Source organism: Tenebrio molitor, chromosome 3, assembly GCF_963966145.1.
Source record: "Tenebrio molitor chromosome 3, icTenMoli1.1, whole genome shotgun sequence".
Lineage (NCBI taxonomy): Eukaryota > Metazoa > Arthropoda > Insecta > Coleoptera > Tenebrionidae > Tenebrio > Tenebrio molitor.
Window position 1 is genome coordinate 24879566 of NC_091048.1, and position 21706 is coordinate 24901271.

The 21706-nt window shown below is 38.0% G+C and overlaps 1 protein-coding gene across 8 annotated transcripts in view; it reads right to left on the bottom strand.

The window, feature by feature from the left end:
• Positions 1-21706, bottom strand: part of Rbp6 (RNA-binding protein 6) — a 357340-nt gene that overhangs the window by 84614 nt on the left and 251020 nt on the right. For all 8 annotated transcript variants that reach the window (XM_069043038.1, XM_069043036.1, XM_069043041.1 and 5 more), the window contains one exon: positions 13231-13323. In XM_069043038.1, coding sequence (XP_068899139.1) covers positions 13231-13323 — 93 coding nt within the window. The remainder of the gene's footprint in view (positions 1-13230; positions 13324-21706) is intronic.

The window sequence follows — 21706 nt, forward strand, 5'->3', positions numbered from 1 at the left end:
TCTGATTGCGGTTTATGTATTATGCATTTCGGGTTAGTTTATTTTCCTGCAAGCTTTACGGCCAGGAAATTAGCCGGCGCATGTACTCGACAGAGTAAATGCACCACCGCTTTGACACTCGTTTGCCGAAGAACACAAGCTTTCGCAGCCCCGCGGAGACGCTTTCCACCCTTGAAAAAGCAGGATTAGTTCCTCTGTTACGCCGCCAAATAAACCGGTTGATGCCTTCGTTGATTTACGATCGCGGCTCCGGACTCCAAACAGCAATGGAAGTGACGTCGAGTGGGAGATCCCTCCAATATAGAATCAAAATTCGATCAGGAGCGCACCTGATTCCGGGAGTCGCTCCAGAATATCCCATTTGGAACGCATCGCCGACATTTTCATAAAGAGGACACGGCCAGGACCATTTTGAAAAATGATTGCCCGACGCAAGAATGATGGCGGAAGAGAGCTTTGAAGAAAGCACTATCACGGTGATAAATACAACTGTACTTGTTTCAAGGGTACAATGTTTTGAACAGCAAAGGGAGCGAAACTTTTTAGTAAATTTATCTTTTGGCCCCCTCAATTCTAACTGACATGTTTACAAATTTTGAACAGGTACGGTATCTTGATTTTTACACACTATCTGTCACTTTACCTCACGGAGTGTGTAAACTAACACGAAAATTTCAAGTTTTCAAGGACCTCCAAAAAAACTGTTAGCTAAAAAGCTATAAATAAAGTTCATTTATACTCGCTTCGCGGTCGTGTTTCAAAACTAAAAACTCGCGCTGTAAAATGTAGCCTACCGCATACGTAATGTAAATAACTATTACAATCACCTCTTATAGACGCAATAAAACCAAAAAGAGTCAAGGAAACAATGGAAATTAATTAAAAAATCTTGATAGATAACTTGATGTCTGCAAAGGTCTTTGATAATACTTGATACAAAACATTTTCACATTTAGACTACTTTGGTGCTGTGACCGAAGCGTAAGATCCAAAACTTCATTATGTTATACAAGAAACAAAAACAAGAAATAAAATTGGAATATGAAGGCAAATTGCAAAGTTGTGTCAAAATCACTCGTTTGAAGGAAAGAATAAACGTGTATCAAAAATACACTGTGAAATATTTACGCAACATTTACCTACTCCTACTTGCTAAAAAAATTGCTGTGATGTAAAAATAATAAGACCAACGTTAATGAAAGTATCTATTGCTAATATTTCGGTATTTCCCTTTTTTTTTGTCTAGTTGCTTCCAATTCTTGCACGGTGGAAAATAAGAATGTGCTTAGACATTCTGTAAGGAGCTATAAAACATTCTAACATAAATTATTTAAAATCCCATTCACAAAGTCAAATTTGTAGGCCTGTGTTGTTCAAGATTTAGATAATAAATCTTTTGTTGCATCTCTTTGTATCTAGCACACTAGCCTCAAAAACTGTTAACAATTAACATTTAATTTATGGTTCTAATAACGCTGACATTGCTGAAACATTGTTTTTACTTTACGTCGGTTGGTTGATTAGTTTAATTTAATGTAACTTATTTCGGCAACGTTCAGCCACAGAAAATTCCTTTTTCTTGTATTATTGGCCGAAAGAAGGTGTAATAATTCTTGGAGAGACGTCGCTGATATTACGAAAAAATCAGTAAATAAAAATAAAGCAAACCCAGTGGAATCTGTTCATGAATTTAAATGTTACTCTATAAACCCGTGAGTTGATTAATAAATCGATGAAGTGACGCATGAAACCGGAGCAGCACATTCATTCATTTATTTCATTTCCAACATGCCCCAATAAAATTTCAATATTTCGTTATACTTTACATTTGCAATAATACTTTTAAGGTTTAAGGCAGTTCACTAAACACCGTTCACGTTCTTTTGGCATAATAGGAGGCCATGATTTATTTTTTTAACGTTGGATACACTGTTTGATTTGTCACTAAAGTACCTGACATGTGAGCCTATCAAAATGAACATAACATGTTGCTGAATTTTCTGCGATGTCTGAATATCCTTCTGTTGCAAACTAGTAAAACTGACAACAACGCACTAGACATTGACGTTATTTATAACCTCAAACTAAATGCAAAATTTCAATGGCCTCCTATTATGCCCAAAACAACGTGAAGGTATTTTACCTCGTACTGCACCGATCGATCCGATCAAATATCTAAATCACCCAAACAGTTAATATTTAACAGTTTATTTAATGTTCTGATAATGCTAACGTTGCTGACGAAACACCTGTAAAGTTTTTATTGCATGTTTGACGTTAGCACGTTGTTAAAGGTAATAAGTAATTTATTTTCTTTGGATTAAGTAAATGTTGTTAATGTACATAGGTAAATCACGTTCGAGATTCTAGGAAATGAACCAGATTAAGGTTTCAATCGAAATCACAGAATAACAGACCAATTAAAAATAAGGATTTTCAAGGTGTCCCCGGATGAAAACGTACTAACCAAATTTGGGCACCGCAAGGAAATACAATTTGAAAGGTTTTAACCATTCGTAATAGTTATTTACATTACATATGCGGTAGGCTACATTTTACAGAGCGAGGTTTTTAGATTGAAACATGACCGCGCAACGGGAATGTTTTAACAAAAACCGAGCGATGTAAAATGCCTACCGAATTAGTAATGTATTAATCTTTTTGACCGACAACCCATTACCTACTTGTTTTCTCAAATTTGAAATTTGTTGTAACCAAAAATTTTGAAAAACCTGTCAAAGACTGACATTTAATTAATGAAACGGCAGAAAGTTATCTATTATACTGATAACTGACACGCTTACGATTTACACCACAAGATGGCGCCATCAGACTTTAGAAGAAAACAATAAATTTCTGTTCATTTTTGAAAATTGAGCGGATTAATGGTAACGGTATCTTGTTTTAGTATAAATGGACTTCACTTGTGATACGCTAAACATTTTTTTGGAGGTTCCAGAAAGCTTAAAATTTTCTTGTTATTTTACACACTCCGTGCGGTAAAATGACAGATAGTTTGGTTAGTGTGTAAAAATCAAGATACCATAGCTGTTCACAATATGTAAACATATCATTTAGAGTTGGGGAGGCCAAAAAGACCTTTTCTAAATTGTTCTCATCAAGAAAATAAGTTGAGTCAATTGTTGAAAACATTTTAACAATATTTATTAAAGTGAAACGTTGATTTTAACGAAAAATCTCTCCGTCCACTTTTTCATTTTTCTCAGTCTGACCACGTTTATCCAAAACTGTCTGGCTAAAATGTTTGCAAACATAGCTGTAACGACCACCGTCTGGTCGACGACGCTCTCAATTGCGAAGAACACTGGAGACCACCTCTTCGCCGGAGGCGATCACGACAAGTTACCATAACCGGTGACGGTTTATCGCCACCACCGCGTTGTGGTCAGGAGGTCTGACAATCGAAGAAAAGTACCGCGTGCGAATAATTATGAATATGGGTCTGGACGACGAGGAGGAGAGTCGTCGTAGTCGTCGTAAAAGTCCACATAAAATCGGTGATTTACACGTGACGCGACGACCCGACGGGAATCTAATTAGTCGGACAATAAAATTGCTGGCAAAAGGTGGAATCCTGATGAGCGTAACGACGTAAAAAAGGTGCGATCAATTAGACGCAGAAGAGGAGCCCCTGCGAGATGGTAGGCCTAGCTCTCGGCGGGTCACATGCGAAGAACGAAGCCATAAAGAAAACGAATAACGATAACAAGTTATTCTGGCGACATTATACCAGAAGGATGGATGGAGATTACAAATTAGGACAGCAGTCGAATTTTTCACCATAACGGAGTGTGTTATGCGGCGGGGGCGGCGGAACGAGTTAAGAGGTGTAACGAGGAGGAGAGGATCCGGTTGTTTGGAAGTTCGCCGGGGACATTAAATATGTAAAGACGGCGGAAAGTGCTCACTTTCTTTAGTTTTGACTGATTAAAAGTTGGCGGCCGTACATCTGGGCCCCCGTACGATGACTCGGAGAGTGGAGGCGTGTAATCCTCCCCGGAAATAACGCGGTTGTTTTCGAAGGTTTACATTCATAATTCTGGGGATCAGGAGGGCGGCGGCGGCGGCAGCGACGACTCCTCTCAGGTCCCGTCGTGTTACATAAGAAGAGTGGAGCAGCAGCTCGCGCGCGCTTTCATTCCCATCTGAATATTCCCAAGACGGGGAAACTCTCATACATGACTTTCCTAGTTCGCCCCTAAAGTTTCATAAGTTTGATGTCGAAGTTGGTGTTTTTGATATTGGCGGCTCGCTCGTAAGCGTTCAATTACCCAAACAGTTGCTCCGGGTTATAATTCCTCTGTTTTAATGGCGGCCTCGCAAATATTCCTCCGTAATGAACTCATTAAACTGATTTAACTGCCTCCACGAAAAAGCACAACCCCTTCTTCATTCTCCGGGATCGGGCGGACAAAAACAATTTCGTTATCATAAATTAGGGCGGCGATGGCCGGCCGCATAACCGCCGAATAATTCAGCCGCTCGCCCATCACCTGTTAAATTGGATCGTGCATTTTTAAGGGGGGCGGGGGCGGCCGACACGTTCGGGTCCTTGTATTAATTCCGTGATGTTCATTAGTCACCGGTCCGTGATCTATAGTTTGTTGTGACATTTAACCGTTGAGTTCCGCTCGTTTTAATCAAACCGTTATTGTCTGGCCGGGCTCGTCTCAGTGTTCCATTCCGAAACGCAAACGGAACTTGCAGTTGACAAGCATAAATTTAATGGAGATATATATTGGAGCGATTTAGAACCGAATAGATGTCCCGAGGCAAGCGTTTGTTTGTGTCATCGCATCGCCAACCCCGAGAACTAAAAACTTCCTCCTCTTCTCCGTGTTCGTTGACGAAATCTGAACGCCTTTCATCATACTTTAACTCCGGCCTAATTCGGAGGTGTCTGTCTCACCGGCTCCTCTTCTTTGCCGGGAAATCGCCCACGGCGCTCCTCACGTTGTTGCCTTTACAACAGTTTTTTTTTCGCGCCGCCCTCCCGCCGCCGCCGATTTTATACCACAATTTATCCGTTTTATATGGGCTTTTTGCGTGTGTTTCCCAGCCATAAAAAGAAAAGTAATAAAGGGGAATTGTCTTTTGATATTTTTCGACCGAATATGAATTTTCTTTCGTTATTATTTTTCCAAGTGATGTATTTCCAAATGAGATTCCTCATACTTTTATAGCTACTTGACGTTTGTCGGATTTAAACCTCCAAACAATTTTTCGGCCTCGCGCCTCGGCGCCACAACCCACTTAAAAACCGCCATTTTACTCGCACTTTCTACACAAAAAATCACTTTTCTTAGCTCTTTTCCTGTGTCACAATTTTTTTTATCGTACCACCATTGCCAATTCCAATCTTAAATCTTGAGCGATTCCTCACTTTATTCTAGATCGCCTAAAGTTTCAATTAATATTAATCAAGAGAGATCTACACCACTCAATTCCACTAATCACATAACTAGACCCTCTAGAGGTGTTGGATTCTCTCATGGGCTGTGACCTTGGAAATAAATATCCGCACTAACGCAACGAACGACAATGTTTTCCGGTTGGTTTGTAGCGCCTACTTGAGACCGATATTCGTCGTTTGCGCAGATATGACTTATAGCCCATGAAAAAATCAAAGACCTCTACGACACTGGGACTTGTAGTTCCAAAATGACCTTCTTTGATTTGTTCCACAATTGCAATCCACGAGCGATAGGAATTTGAAGGTTTAAAAGAAATGAAGAATGTCAAGCCTTAGTAGTAGTTTTAGTATAAAATGAAATCTTAATTGTTTACCAACATAACACAGTAAATTTTTATCAGTTCAAGATACTTAAGACACTCGGTTGTTCAGTTCAGCATTGGATAACATATTTTAGTAAAATCGTGGAATCTGCAAGTTGTAAAAATAAAAACGTAACGAACCCCTTCATGCAATCACGCCATTCATTCGAACGCAATAGATTGCTTCGAAATCAATTTTACATCATTTTTCTGTTTGAAAGCTCCGACATTATACACTGGGGTGCGCTGAACTATTCGCGCTATCGCACAGGATCAATTGAATAATTCCCCAAGATTACATTTCTTTCTCGACATAACTTCCACGCAACTCGATACATTTAAGCCGACGATGTTCTAATTTGGTTACACCCTCACGAAAGTGGTTTCGTTCGAAACGTTCACAGTAACGGTCGACTGAACTGAATTTTTATCCCTCAAAAAATAATTCAAGTTCAGCACTCGAGTCGTCAGGAACAGTTCATTACACGACGAGGGACCAAAGCACAAGTTTACCGCACGAGCGCTGCGAGCCTTATAATTGCACGAGGGATGATTGTATCGCTATTTATGCTATTTCTTTGTCGAAAATATCAATTGAAAACACTAGTTCAAAATTGAAAGACCAGAACTCGAGCACGCGACATTTTTTCTAGGCGACTAAAAAAATAGAATAAAATTATTCCTTTTCCAGCTGTTCGATACTGTCGCAGAGGCGTTTTCATTTCGCCAGAAATCCAAATATTTGCCGGTTAACTATGTACCTGAAATAATTTCGATACAGCGCAAGAAATCCTAAACAAACACAGTTGCACCGATCCCTTTCTATATTATTTACCCTCACCACCACCGGACGACGCCTCCGATTCCTCCCCGAAAATCTTTATATTATACGTCCGTCCTATAAAAGCTGGTCACAAAATCCAGTTCGTACATGTTCCATTTATTGCCGTATGCAAATGCTCCATGCAAATCACTTATAAGCAGCGACAGCTGTTCGTAACGATACCTGTATTGTATAACCTGGTCTCTCGAAAATCTAGTTGAAACCCGGCGGTGGTGTCTGCTTCCTGCCACCAGCTTTCCAGAGGTGAAAGGCCAAACCCTGCGCCCGGAATTTTATATGACCCCTCCGCTAATATTTATTGATCGTCTCTTACGAATATTGGCCAACTTTCGGGGAAAACGCCGGTCTCGATAAATTACGACGCCAAATTAGGTACTATTAGATTTATTAGACCACCGCCTATATAAATTCGATGTCAACGGGAAAACAATAAACAAAACAATAATTTATCGGGAGACAGGGGATGCAAGCAATCTTCGACGAAGCGGAGACGACGATCGAACGGATTAGCCAGTTTTTGGCTCAATTAAGTCACATGGTGGGAAACACAACGCGAATTGTAAAAATCGCAGGAAAGGGGTGAGTGGGACAGCGAAATTCGCTCTCCGGGGGTGGAACGCACCAGGCCAACGACTGGAAATAACAGTGATTCAAGTTTTAGTTTTATTCAATGGCCACGGAGCACATTTAGGACTCGTCTTTTAGTGGAGCTGTCAAAGATAAAAAACTGAACTGCTCCAAAATACTCTCACTACACCGCTCCCTCGACATTTTGGACGCGCCGCAATAATCCACCGTTCGTGACATGATTTATGAAAAAAATCTAAATTATGCACACCAAGACTAATGTTCAGATAAGAAAATTACCGATTAGTCCGTGTGTTTGTTCAGACGGCACAAAAAATTTGATCTGCTCGAGCGATGCTAAAACTAGGTAGAGCAACAGAAATCCTGCAGTTTGTAGAATGTTGGAGTAATTGGATTGTCGAATAAAAAAACAAACGACACATTTAAATTTGTTCGGCAGCATCGTCGCGACGGGATTGTGCACGATATCCTGGAGTCATTTCGGAAGAGAGGAGTCATCAAGGAATGAAACTGATTGACGCCAACACACCGAAACATGAACACTTGGATGGTGCACGTTGCGGAGAGAGGTATTCACATTAATGGGAATTGAGAACTACACTTAATGCACTGGATTTAATCAATTTTAATCACGCAAGTTTTTGTCCGATCCACTTCACACGTAGGACTTAAAAGTACGTTAATACTATCCCACCTCCACCCGGCGGCACGGCAATTTTGCCGGAGTACATACACTATTACGGATAATACTATCAAGTAATAGTACAGTGCTTATCAACATAATTACCGGCGTCTCGCCTCCACATTTTGACTTTTTTGTGTTTTATGTTCTGTGTCAATGTTAAGGAATTTCCTCACGATGTGACATGAGTATAATAATATACCTTTTTGAATTTCAACCACCAATGTGTTCTCGAAGTCCAAAATTTTTAAATTTTTAAAAAGAGATTGCGGTACTATTCCTGTTGCTGAAATTATAAATGGTAAAATCGAAATTTTTTCTAAACACCAAAGATTTCTCATAGCAACGGAGAGTTCTAAATATTTATTAATTTTTGTATTATATGTCTGTGTTATATTGTGTGAATTTGGAACAGCTATATCTAAAAGATATGCTTGCTTTTGTTGTTTATTTAAAATAATAATGTCTGGTCTGTTATGCTGAATGTGAACGTCAGTTAAAACTGTGCGATCAAAATATAATTTGTAATTGTCATTTTCTAAACAACTTTCTGGTTTATAAATGTAATGTGGTTGTGTATCCTTTAATAAATTGAATTTAACTGCTAAATTCATGTGTATAATTTTTGCGAATATATCATGACGTTTTTTATATTCGCTTTGAGCCAAAACGGTGCAAGAAGAAATGATGTGTTCAATGGTTTCCCCTTCATTTCCTACATTTATCAATGATCGATTATAAACCGCATATGTGCTTTTTATAATTTCTTGTATTTATAACACGATCTTGTATTGCAAATATAAAACCCTCAGTCTCAGGATGAATATTTGATTTTTTAAGCCATGCATGAGAAGCTTGAATATTAATTTCTGGCTGTTCTAGCTCTTTAAAATATCTCCCATGTAAAGACTTTTGTTTTATATTTGCTATAGTGTCAGGTATATTTGGCTCAACAATTTCTGAAATTATATTATCACTTAAATTTAAAGGTGTGCAACCTTTATCCGCTGAAACCAAAGCATTAAAAAAAGTGTTATCACGAGCTCTATTGAGAAAATAATTTTTTAGTGAAGCAATTTGATTGTGTTGTAGAATTTCTAGATTTGAAAAACCCCTACCACCATTTTCGCGTGGTAAATTAAATCTTTCAATAGCAGATTTGGGGTGATGTTTACAAAATGTTGTAAAGAGAACTCTAGTTTGAATATTTATATTCTGTAAATTAGTTTTGGACCATTTTATAACACCAAAAGAATAGATCAACAATGGAACAGCATATGTATTAACTGCTTTAATTAAATTATTACCGTTTAATTTTGATTTTAAAATAGATTTAATTCTTAAATAAAATTGTTTTTCTAAATTTTCTTTTGTAATTGAATGTTGAATATGATTTGATTGATTAATACCTAAATATTTATAAAATTCTCCTTTATTTAAATTTTTAATGATTTCTCCTTCTTTAGTTATATATTCTAAACTTTCGTAATGACCGCGACATATTGATTGCGTTTTACACTTATCAATACCAAAACTCATGCCAATATCATTTGAGAAATTTTCAGTTATTGTTAGTAAAGATAAAATTTGATTCTTTTTAGATGCATAAAGTTTTATGTCATCCATATAAAGAAGGTGATTTAATTTGGATAGTGTGGTATTATTAACTCTAATATTGAAACCATATCCAGTGCTATTTAATAGATTTGTCAAAGGATTGATGGCTAGACAAAACCATAAAGGATTTAAAGAATCTCCTTGATAAATTCCCCGTTTAATTTGAATAGGCTCGGATTTTAATTTAGTATTGTTTATTGATAAATTTAAAGTAGTTTTCCAAAATGTCATAACATGGGATAAAAAGTTAATCAAATTCAAATTAATTTTATAAATTTTAAGAATTTTAATTAACCATGAATGTGGTACTGAATCATAGGCTTTTTTGTAGTCTATGAATGCGGTATAAATATTTCTATTATTTTTTCTAGCTTGTTCCATTATTACCGTATCTATTATGAGTTGTTCTTTACAACCAAAACACTCCTTAACACAACCTTTTTGTTCTTCATTAAGTATATTTCATTTTTGACAATGATCGTAAATTATTACTTTAATGCAAGATGTCATAATTTTATAAATTGTAGGCAGACATGTGATTGACCTATATTTTGATGGATTTTTAGTATCGGAATCTTTTGGTTTCAGATATGTTATACCATGGGCCAAAAACTCTGGAAATGTGTTAGGTTCCCTAATAAATCCGTTAAAGTGATCAAGTAAGCATTTATGAATACAAGTACATTTTTTTAACCAAAAGTTATGAATTTGGTCACCTCCAGGGGATTTCCAATTATGTGAACTATTAATATTTTTAACTAAAATTTCAAAGTACGTTTATTAATGGTATAGTACGAGGCTAGGTAATTCCATAAATATGAATAACTAAACGCGACCGACCTCAAGTTATCACCATAAGAAATCTATCGGGATTCTAAAAATAACTTGAAAGCTCGTGAACTTTATATTTTTAAATATAGCTGTAGAGAATTTTATCAGCAAACTTTGGAAGATATCTAGTTGGCAACTATTGCCACTAAGCTATTTCCCATAAGCACATCGCAAGCTTCTCTTGACTATCCTTTTTTTGTTAGAATTGTGCAATCATGAATTGAAATATTTTGATAGGTAGGACTGATGACCAGGAAGATCTCTATTACACAGGACTGGTTTTTGGTAAGTAATAAAAGAAAAGAAAAATAATATGACACGGTCATATTATTATTCATTCCGGTCCATTTAGTGCAGCAAAGTGATTTTTTTCTATTTATTGTCTAAGTGCAGGAATGAAAGAAATTCTAACCTTCCTGTTGCGAATCTTACGTTTATTTCGTTTCGTTTAACAATTTCTTCTTCTTCTCGACTTCTCACAATCAGATTTTCAAACAAATAGCAGAGTTTTTGATGACCGGCAACACAGAACCTTTATTATGTTGGGCTAGCTAAAGAGACTCTTTCCCAGCTTTCTTTCTGTTTGAGGAAAAGATCAGGAAGAACGGCGGAAGCATTGAATCTGAAGAACAAAACGAGTTGTCATTCTATTTTCCTTGAATGAATTTTGGCGATTGATAAAGTTTGAGTTACTCTTGGCTTTGGAGGTGAGGCTTAATAATAGTGGACCTTGATTTCAATTTAAGAAGATGAAAGAAGAAAGTCGTCAAGCAGAACATCCATGGTATGAAGGCGACGCTTATAGTGGCTTTGGATTATGAAAAAAGAAGAAATTCATCAAGCACAATGCTTATAGTCGTCGTGAATTTCGATGGAAGAATATGAAAGAAGAAGAAAGTAGTCAAGCACTTATCGAGGCCATGGTTATCACCAAAATCAGGTAACAATTCAGAAGTTCACTTAACAATTTTGGATGAAGAAATCCTAAAATGGGTGGAGCACAACACAATCACACAAACCTGTCAATACAAGAAATTTTTAAAAGCCACGAGGACATCATCTCCATACACCTGATTCGAGTCTTTCACATTTCAATCGTTTTGGTCCTTTCAAGAGGCATCTGAAAGACATTCCAAACGCTGCGTTAAACAACGTTCAAGATTATACACTTCTCCTATTATTTCAAAAAACTGAAGTAGTTACAAGAAACTAATTAGCCCCAAAAACTATCATTTTGAAGTCTACAAGCCTCAACATGGCAAACTAGTCTTCTTTCCGGCAGTGATACTGAGATATCTGTTAAAGTTATATAGAATCTCGAAATACGATACTAGCAAGAAAAACTTGTTATTTCGTCCTGTGCTTCCATAACAACAGAAACTTCAAATACATACATTCATCTCAAAAAGTGATATTTGTAGTTATGCACCACTGCAATCCACGAACGATTTATACAGAATTATTCGCGTAAGATGACGAACCTGACCAGGTAAAAATGCAACCCAAAATACATTTTACAAAGCGTACAGTGTGTTTTGGTATTTAAAAATTCAATCAGGAATCCAAGTGGGTATTTCATTAGTTTGAAAGGTATATCTGTAATTGTATTTTTCGTTCGTATTTAGCATGTACCTATTTGAAAAGATTTTCGAACGATGACAGACCTGACATGATCCTACTTGCCCATTACTTTTGTGAATTAAATTGCTTATTATTTTATTAAATCATACTTTGTTGAGAGAGGTATTTTTCTGTCAGAACTTGACATTCATTAGGCTCACGTTAAAATATTTTATGTGCCTTATGATAATGTACTCGTAATAGGCATCGAGACAGCTTTATGAATTGTATGTTGGGTTGCATTTTTACCTGGTCAGGCTGGTCATCTTGCGTGAATAATTCTGTATAATTAATGAAAAACATTAGGTCATGATTCTAATTTCTCAAAATGCATTTTCTCAACTATATTCTTCCTCAAAGCTCCAAATATAATTAAATGAATTGATAATTGATAATTTGTTCTTTCGATAATAGTTGCAGTAATCATATTCGCGAGAGATTATTGTTGATTTATTAGTTCTTTTTGTAACTAATAAGTAATAACCTACGAGCTTTGTGCTTTTTCTCTCTCCAGCAACCCTTCTTTTTCCCTGTTCGAAAAAACTCTCCGTGCCGCGAAACGTCGTTAATTAGACGATTAAATAAAACGAAATGAATTAGTGTTGGGTGGCAGTTTCGAGTCGAAAATGAAATTTTCTTCGTTCCCCGCGGACCACCGTCCGTATTTACTCGCTCGGCGTTGCGTTGTCCCGGCAAAAAAAAAACAACACAAAACCGTTGTTAAACTTTCCGTTTGACACGAAACTTGTTTTTAAATTATGAAACGCGTACTTCACAGCTGCGTGTGTTGAGGGGTGGCGGCGCGTTCGTTAGATTCCACGATGAGTGTGTGCATCACGGAATGAAACGAACAGTCTGCCAGCCTCGCCGGGACTTTATAACTAATGAATTGCCTTCCCGAATTGAGGCTGGTGCCGCCGCCGATGCATCACGCCGACCGAGGGGGTGAGATCTGCTGACCCCGACACGCCATCCACCTCTTCGCCCTCACCTTGTAATTTAGCCGAGAGTTGCGCCTCGGCTAATTGCGGACCATTGATGATGACGGGGACCCTTGACGGGTGGTACATGTTCGAGTCGGGGTGTGCCCTGCTTACTAAATATCGCGCGTGGGGCGCATAGGAATCGCCGGATTATTCCGGTTAGAAAAACTTGTTTGTAATAAGATTTGTTCGGGACGGTTTTGAATTAATTTTTGCGCCCCCGGCCGCCAATCGACAACAACAACAACAATCTGGGGGGATCTACTCACCGGACCGAACTGTTCGAAGTAACTTTTGACGTCCTCTAGGGTGGTGGGCGCTGATAATCCACCGACGAATATTTTTTTCGTCCTGGTTACCATCTGCAACAACAAAAAAGTGTCAGTAAAAAGGGTGCGTCGTCCTTTTCGACAGCGCGGCGGTGCCCTCTGGGCGAAGGAATTCGATCGAGGACCCGGCGCGCAGCGTACGCTCAAAACTCATAAATTATACACTTTGTACTTGAAAACCTGCAAGCCGCTCATGCCAAAACGGCAATTTGTTTAAAATTAATTAATAAGTTCATATACTGGCGCGCACTGACATTCCTCGTGATAAATGAGAAACGTACACGCTCGACGCAACTCTGTTTCATATGCAAAATTATTAAACGTCGTATTATACACACACACACACACACACACAATGTGTACGGGGGTTGAGCGCTTAATACGCAAACTTCATAATTTGAGGCAACTACGAATTAATAAACGAGTCGACTCGTTTAAAACGGGACCATACTTCACCCTAATAAACTGCAACTTGCAACACGCCAAAGTCTGCACCTTAGACGAAAGGGACTAACGAGACAGGACTCGTTATTATAGTAAAAGGACGATCGCGTGAGACGCTCAAAAAGACATAAAAGATAGACGGGGCTGAAGACCGTGCGGGAAAATTAAATGAAAAACGATAAAGACGTCTAGTTGAACGAACAACGATACAGGGGTGTGCACGAAGACATCTTTACTTAACGGTCATTATTTTGTTAGCTATTGTTGATGGTGATTTAAACCAAATAAGGTTAGGTACTCCAGACAAAGAGAACCAAGAAATAGTTATTTACGAAATGAGTGCGAGAAAACATTTTTCGCGCATGAGCGCATTATTAGAGGGACGAGCGACGAAGGAGCGAGTGCTTCATTTGCGCGAATGTGCCGAATACGTCTTCTCGCATCGAAGTTCGTACAATATTTTTTGAAACGCTTGTCCATGCGATTGCCAAAGTGTCAATCGAATTAATAGCGATTTATTTTCACTCTTTCGAAATTTTCATCATCCAAATTGGAGAAATGGCGTTTTGAATGATTTCGAAGCTCTAGTGCGCAAAATCGACGTTCCCGCACTAGTGCTTCAAAATCATCCAAAAAGTATTCGCACTAGTGTCCGAACATCGATTTCGCGCACTAGTGCTTCAAAATGGCCTGCGACCGCATAGTAGTGCGCGACATCGATTTCGCGCACTACTGTGCGGTCGCGAAATCTCATTTTGAAGGTGGTGAGTTAAAAAAAAAATTCTAGTATTCAGTGTCATATATTTGATTAAAAACAGTCATTTTCTTAACATATTATAAAAGGAAAAATTTGTAGGTATGTATGAATGTATGTATATCTTTCCCGCTTATAACGTAAAAATTTTTTAACAAATTTTGATCCGCTCCTCACTAATAGTTAGAGTGTTTCTTTAACTTGAGTTGTAATACAAACCATTTACCATCTTGAAAGGGGGTTGAATAAAAAAAAATAAAAATGAATTTTGTAACAAGCCATCCTACAGTTCACTGAATTAAATTTGTGAAAGTGGCGGCAATTTTTTTATGTAGGAAAGTTTACTGCACTTTTACACATCGTGATCTCATCTCGTTTGACGTTTTCGATACTTGATACGCTTTGACAGCGTTGTTAAATTTTCTAATAAAGAAATTGGTTGGAACATTCAAAATGAAAATGAAGGTCAAGATGAAACTCACCGGGACAAAGCCAGGTCAGCAGCTACTTTCATTTAACATTGTTTGGTAATAAAATAGCTAGATATCTTTTTGTGATTTTAAATTTCTACTTTTTCAGTATTTTCCATAATTTCCCGATCTTAATCCAACAAACTTTTTTTGAAAAAAACTGTTGTTCCTTTTTATAGAAACACAATTTTTCTTCGCACATTTTTGCCTTTAGCTGATATCGGACGCGAACATCCTTTTCCTCTTATCTTTGCCATCCTTACAATGCAGTTACTAAATCCGAATTTATTTTTAATTCTTGAATATTGCCAGCTTCTTGCCAACACAATCGAAGTAATAAATTCTCCACTTTTGCGAACAGCTTGAAATTTTTCTTTCAGTTCGCGAATAATTTCAGAATCTGCAGATTCTTAGTAAGTTGAATTAATCTTGTCCACCATTTTTTCATGCAACTCTGACCATTCTGGACAATCACCAGGGGGGTGGGTTAAATAGAATTTAGGTGGCTTAAAACAGCATCTGGATCGACAAACTCGCCGTCAGCACCGTAACTAGGACCAGGGGTGTTGCTTACATCAGCAGGATTTTTTTTCACATATGTCCACCACTCGACAATGTTTAGAAACCACCTTTGTTTTTTCCTTCACCCTCGCTTCTTTCCCCGCTATAATTACCAAAACAGCCAAAAAATAAAGAAAACTTTTTGGTGATGATTTTGCAATGAATCAAACATTTCCATTCAACTTGCTTGTTACTGCAAGAAATATGTTTTCATTTTCTTTTCTTGATTTACTTAATTTTTATTAAAATGTAAATATTGTTTTAAGCCTAGAGATTGTGTCAAAGAACTATAAATCTTTGCTACTCGACAAAATAACTTCCAGGATCTCACTTAAAATTTTTCCCCTGGCAGAATTTTATCATTTCAACTGAATTCTTTAAAAAAGTTACAACCGAAAATTAATTTTGAAACTTTCAACTTTTTGTACCCTACTCTGCCCAATCCTTACCGACCATAGCTGTTGCTAATTTGAAAAAAAAATCACGCAGCAATAAACACGAAATATCCAGGCTGAAGTTCCAAACAGGAAATGAGTGTTTATGGAAGTCAATAAACTTATAATTTTTTATAACCATCTTAATGCTGTATATTGTTGATGCAATAAAAAATTTTAAACAGACACTATTTTATGTCTCGCTGTGATTACTTTTAATAATCAACCATCACGCCGTGTAATTACCCGACGATTAAAAGAAATAAAAACTTCACAACTAAACAGAACGAGACAAGTTTGTTGAATTCGAGAATGTGGAAGCCTGGTCGGATCTTTAAACCTGGCTAATTTACGACGAGATAAAATTAGCCCGTTGGTGTAACCCTTCATGTAAAGAATGGATGTTTACAAGATGTTAGCAGCCGCCATTAAGTGATTAAGAGTTTATTAAACATAATAAATATATATAAAGCTTACATAAAGTGTAAAGTATGTGTAAATGCACAATGACTTTTTGTTTTTTAGAATGCATAATTTCTGATGCAAATTTTCGACCAGAACTGTCAAATAATGCAATATAAATGCATGCATGCTTATTACAGGTAGTAGTGGTAGTGCAACGATTTAGTATGTTTGTATCAAAATTCCAAGAAAAATAAATAAAGAAATATTTTTTTATCTTCCGACAAAAATATAAATGCACAAGAAAAATTTCCTGGATCGTTTAGATTTGGGTAAGGCCACGACGCTTTTTGTTTTTCGTTCGTTACCCAACAGTTTTTAATAAGCTTATCGGTATTTACTAAACACCGGCACTAAATAAACGTCAACGAAATTACAATTTTACAACATATTTGACTAACAAAAACGCTTTAAAGTCAATATGGCCAACTTTACTGCCAGCACAAAATTAATCTTCGACTGTTGGGTCGGTGTTGCTGCTGTCGCAACAGATCGTCCCAAAAAACAGAGACCTAAATTTTTAACAAATCCGATCTCCGAAGTGCGTCGTGCACCGATAACGGGAAACTTTTCTGCATCCCCTTCCGCACAAACGCGGAAAATATTGTTTACGTGTACATCCCCCGTCGCCGATCGATCGATTTTCCGCGATTCTATTAACGGTGTTCCCTCGAATCCCGTACAGCATCTTCCAGAAGTGCCATTTGAATAAATAAAATTTCGACCGAACCCGTCCCGTTCCTTTGAACTCCTTTTTTTACTTCATTTCCAAACATATTTCCTTTCATCGTTAGCCGATTCGGGAATGTCTGTTGAAATGCCGTCCGACTAATTTATTAATCGAAACACGCACTCCCTTCCCCAACGGAAAACACATTTTTCGACGCACCAGAAAACATTAACGTTCAATTATTGCGAAAAGCTCCCGAAATGGAAAGATACGTTCCCGTTCTCGTTCCCGTCGACCTTCGAAACCGCGTCCTCCGACCCGTTGCACTTCTTCGGGATTACTCAGACCTCCAAAGTTTTGATTCCGGAGGAGAGCAGATTTTCAGGGAGCACTTGTTACTGTTTTAATTAGAAAATTGCATTTCCGCCCTCTCCGAACGTGTTTTTTCCGAATAACCTGCGAGGGGTTGCATCCACCTCTAGTTGCGAATTTAATGAAGGCCCCTTCAAGACTTGTTACGGCCTGTTTATTAATGTTAAGCTGAGCGCTCGGGACTCTGCTCCAATTAAAAATTCTCATGTGCCATCGTCAACTACAAAAGATGATTAGACGCGATGGCGCACTTAAATTGATTAATGTTGAACGCACAACAAATTGAAAATGGTACGAGACGCGTCGAAAGAAAGACGTTTCCTTTTCGATTCTTCGTCTGGTGTTTTATATTTAAAGAAATAAATCTTCCGGCAACACAGTCCGACACATTCGGTTTTTCCCCTTTCCTCCGCCATGCCTCGGAATAAATGTGTTCATTTTTGACTCGGATCATGGCGTCTCTTTAAAATGGGGGGGCCGGGGGACACGCTCGCTCACAGGACGAAAAAAAAACCAAAAGCGAACGATTTCCGTTGGAAGCGATTCGCTTTTTTTTTGATAAAAGCAATCAAGTGACAATGATTGGCGGTCAGGGAGATCGCAGCCGACTCTGACCGAGTGTTCTGTAGCAAACAGAGGAGGCAATGGGGTGTTCAACGTTTACGCTGAAACAAAGCGGGCGGTGGCTTAAAACAAATGCATGACTGGGCACATTTATTTGATTCCTGGGATTTTTGTGAAAGTTCTACTTTTTATTGGTGCGCTTCCAGGGGTTTACTAGGCTATATTACATTGCGATCGATTTTGACAAAGCTTTTAAATTAGCTTTCTTCAATAAGACCGCCAATTCAAAAGGTACCCGGAGTACATTTAAAAGCAATTAAAAATTTACGGGACCCCCGACCCGCTCCTCGCTCGCCCACACTCCCCACGAACAACGTTAAAATTAACATTGGTTTTGCATTTCCGGGGCCACTCTTGAGACGCCAACGGAAATTTAATAACGCGAGATCAAACGATCGCCTCTATTAATTAAACCCGACGCGATATATACGGGGACGATCGACGATCCGATCGACAGAGACGAACGACTCGACGTTCTCAAATGTCTCATAATTTACCAAAAAGATTTGATGAAAAAAATTGTAAAACATTACAACGAACTACTCTACTATACTCTGTTTCTGAGTCCGATGCCGCTAAGCCATAAAACGTCCAAAACATTTCATCACGGGAAGGCGTAAAGCTGCTTATAGAGCATCACAAACTGCTTAAAAGTTTTATTCCACCGTATTGCATGATGCGCCACTGTTCTAGTTCCTAGTGATTCTCATTTTTCCTAGGCCATTCTACTGGTATTAAAATCTTACAATTAAACTTTTTGGGTTTACTGGTCTAACTGTTTTCTCACTCTTACGCCCGCACACAGCTTTCAGAACAAAGATGGCCAGTTTGTTAACGTAAGCCGAGCGCTGGATTCTTCCAAACAAAAGAAAGTTGCATGTGCGTGTGTTACGCGGTGATTATTATTGATTTATGACAACCCTGTTTTACGACTTACCGGCATCGAATTCAGAAACATCTATTGTCGAAGATTCATTTTCAAATTTTCATTGAACTGAGATATTAAACTTATTCTCTTATGCTTAATTATGTGAGTCAGCGACCGGAATGGCTTAATAAAAGATCTTTCTAAATTTGTTCAGGTCTTGTTAGTAAAACTAGGAAAAATTGGCAGGTACATATGTACTTGTAAAAAGCTTAAGTAATGTTTTCAAATTTATGTTAGTAGGTCACGCGCAATAAAAAGTAAAGTTCAATCGACGCGACGTCTTCTTCCATAGTAATATGGTGTGACTCAAGGTTCAACTTTAGGTCCTACACTATTAAATATGTATAAAAATATGTAATGTTATTGAGTGCTTTACTAATATTTTTCTATATGTAGATCGCTGTTAGCTTAGTACGAGTAGGTCATGATAATAATAAAACGATAAAATTTTAAAAAATGTAAACAAGTGCAATAAACAAAATTTTTTAAAATGAAATACATAATTCGTTACTTTTTGATTACGCAGTTAAATACTAGAAAGTAAAATACCAACTGAAAATGAGCTTTTTGCACTCGATTAAAAGTCGATTAAACCAACCAAGACATCCACCGATCATTGTTTTCTCGGAAATAAGAAAAAAAGAAAAAAGAGTGTAACTGTTGGCTTCGGCAGGATGGAGCTGGCGCCCAAACCTTCAGGGGGAGCCGTTCCGTAGGTATCGATAAAATTTGCTAAATCCACAATATTTATGTAATATTGAATGGGTCGGTTTGAAAGCGCCGCAAGGCTCGGGTTCCGCAATTCCGCATAGAGTCGGTAGATAATGACGAGGGATTCGCGGATTTGTGCGAGAAGCGATCAGGCAAAGGCCGCTAATGAACTGTGAAGCTGATAGCTATGGATATTCGTATTTTCATCCCCGTCAGGTGCACCGACTCCCAGATTTCCATCCTTATCCGAGTCCATAGGCGCCACCCCCGCCCGATAAGAGTATCTTCCGGGGCTGCACCGGAAACTTTGCCAGGTGAGATAGCTCCCCGAGATAATCTGTCCTATTATATCTAACCGTCTCATCTCAGCCAGAATGTGCCATATTAACTTTGCAGATTTTAACATTAACACGGGAAACGCCCGGGCAATTTCGACTAGTCGAGAGATTCAATTTGGAACTAAAACGATCATAATGCGACGAAATATTTTAATATGGTGGAGGAGGTAGAAATGGCGGCGGCGGCGGCGGCGAAAATTCCACATTTCGACCCGGACGCGGCTCTCACCTTGATGGTCTCCATGATGCAAGGGGTCACACGAGCAACAAAACGAAATTGCGTCACTGAATTTCCGTTTGTTCGTCGAAAAAACACTATCACTTACTAATTACCAATCCACTAATTGACGATCTACTACTGCACACCGGCGCGAGCTAGCAGCTACTGATTAGCTTGCATAATTTCGTCCCTGATAAATTTTATTCACACCGACAAAAAAGTGTAAACCTGATAACGGTGACGCTATTAAAAAAACATTTACCGAGTTTACACGGAGACCTCAAACTGTTTCGGAGGCGACAATTCCAATTTATGACTCGAGTCGGTCTAATCTGGTTTGGAAGCGACGACATTTTTTCGACCGCTCGAACACAAACACGACAAAGATTTAAGAATAAGCTATTACAACACTCGTTTTTTTTTTTGGTGTACGAAACAGATCTCTTAAATGCACAACAATAATGCAACGAAATGTCGAGTGTGGAGCTCCAGTTTTTATAATTCCAATATTTCCTTCAATTGAAATTTTTAACATGTTTACAGTCCGACGTAAGGTAAAAAGTGTAATTGCTATCAGGAATTATTTAAAATTATTTAATTCGCAGTGCTACGACAACTCATCTTTTTTATGAACTTTTTTCGAATCATTATTTCAAGGACTTACGGGAATAGTTTGCAAAATTCACGTCTTGATCCAATCTAATTAAAACAATCTCCAAATTGATTTTATTTTCCTATATAATATCGTTAGGTCTTCATTTGGTTCTTTACAAATTTGAAAATCCTTCCGTTGCTGCAATTAATTCCCCATTCAGAAAATTTCTTTTCAATCAAAAATTCTTCAGGGACCTAATCTTAAGACTGAAGACTAAGATACAGATGGTACAACAACTCTGTATCCAGTTTTATCACAGCAATTATGAAAGTGAGCGCAGCTACGTTGTTGTGGTAAAAAAAACCTCTCTCTTCTTGCCATCTTAGGATTTTTTTCTTCAGATTCCGCAACTAGTTTAAGTTCCATGCCACTGACGCCATGATGTTTCCGAGAAAATGGATTCTACCGCCTCCCGAGAAGAAGAGTTGAAATGTTTGCTTTATTTTTAATAATTCTTTCTTTCTGAAACCTCCAAAAAGAATCTTGTTTGTGGTACAATATGAAACGAAGAGTTGTGGTGTTGCAAAAGTCCTGTGGGTCCAGATGATGAGAAAAAAGAAGCAATAATCTTCCACAGGAAACTTTTAAGTCATTGTTCACTTTAACTACTTCTGTACTTCTGGAATTTTCGCGTTTTTTCTGGCTAGACAGCCTCAGGGTGTCCTCCTAGATCGTTTCCTACCATTCAAACCTTGTGCAAATGAATTTTCCTTACCCTTTTGTTGTACTAAGACATTGGCGCGACCTTGACGCGACCTTGACGCGACCTTGAA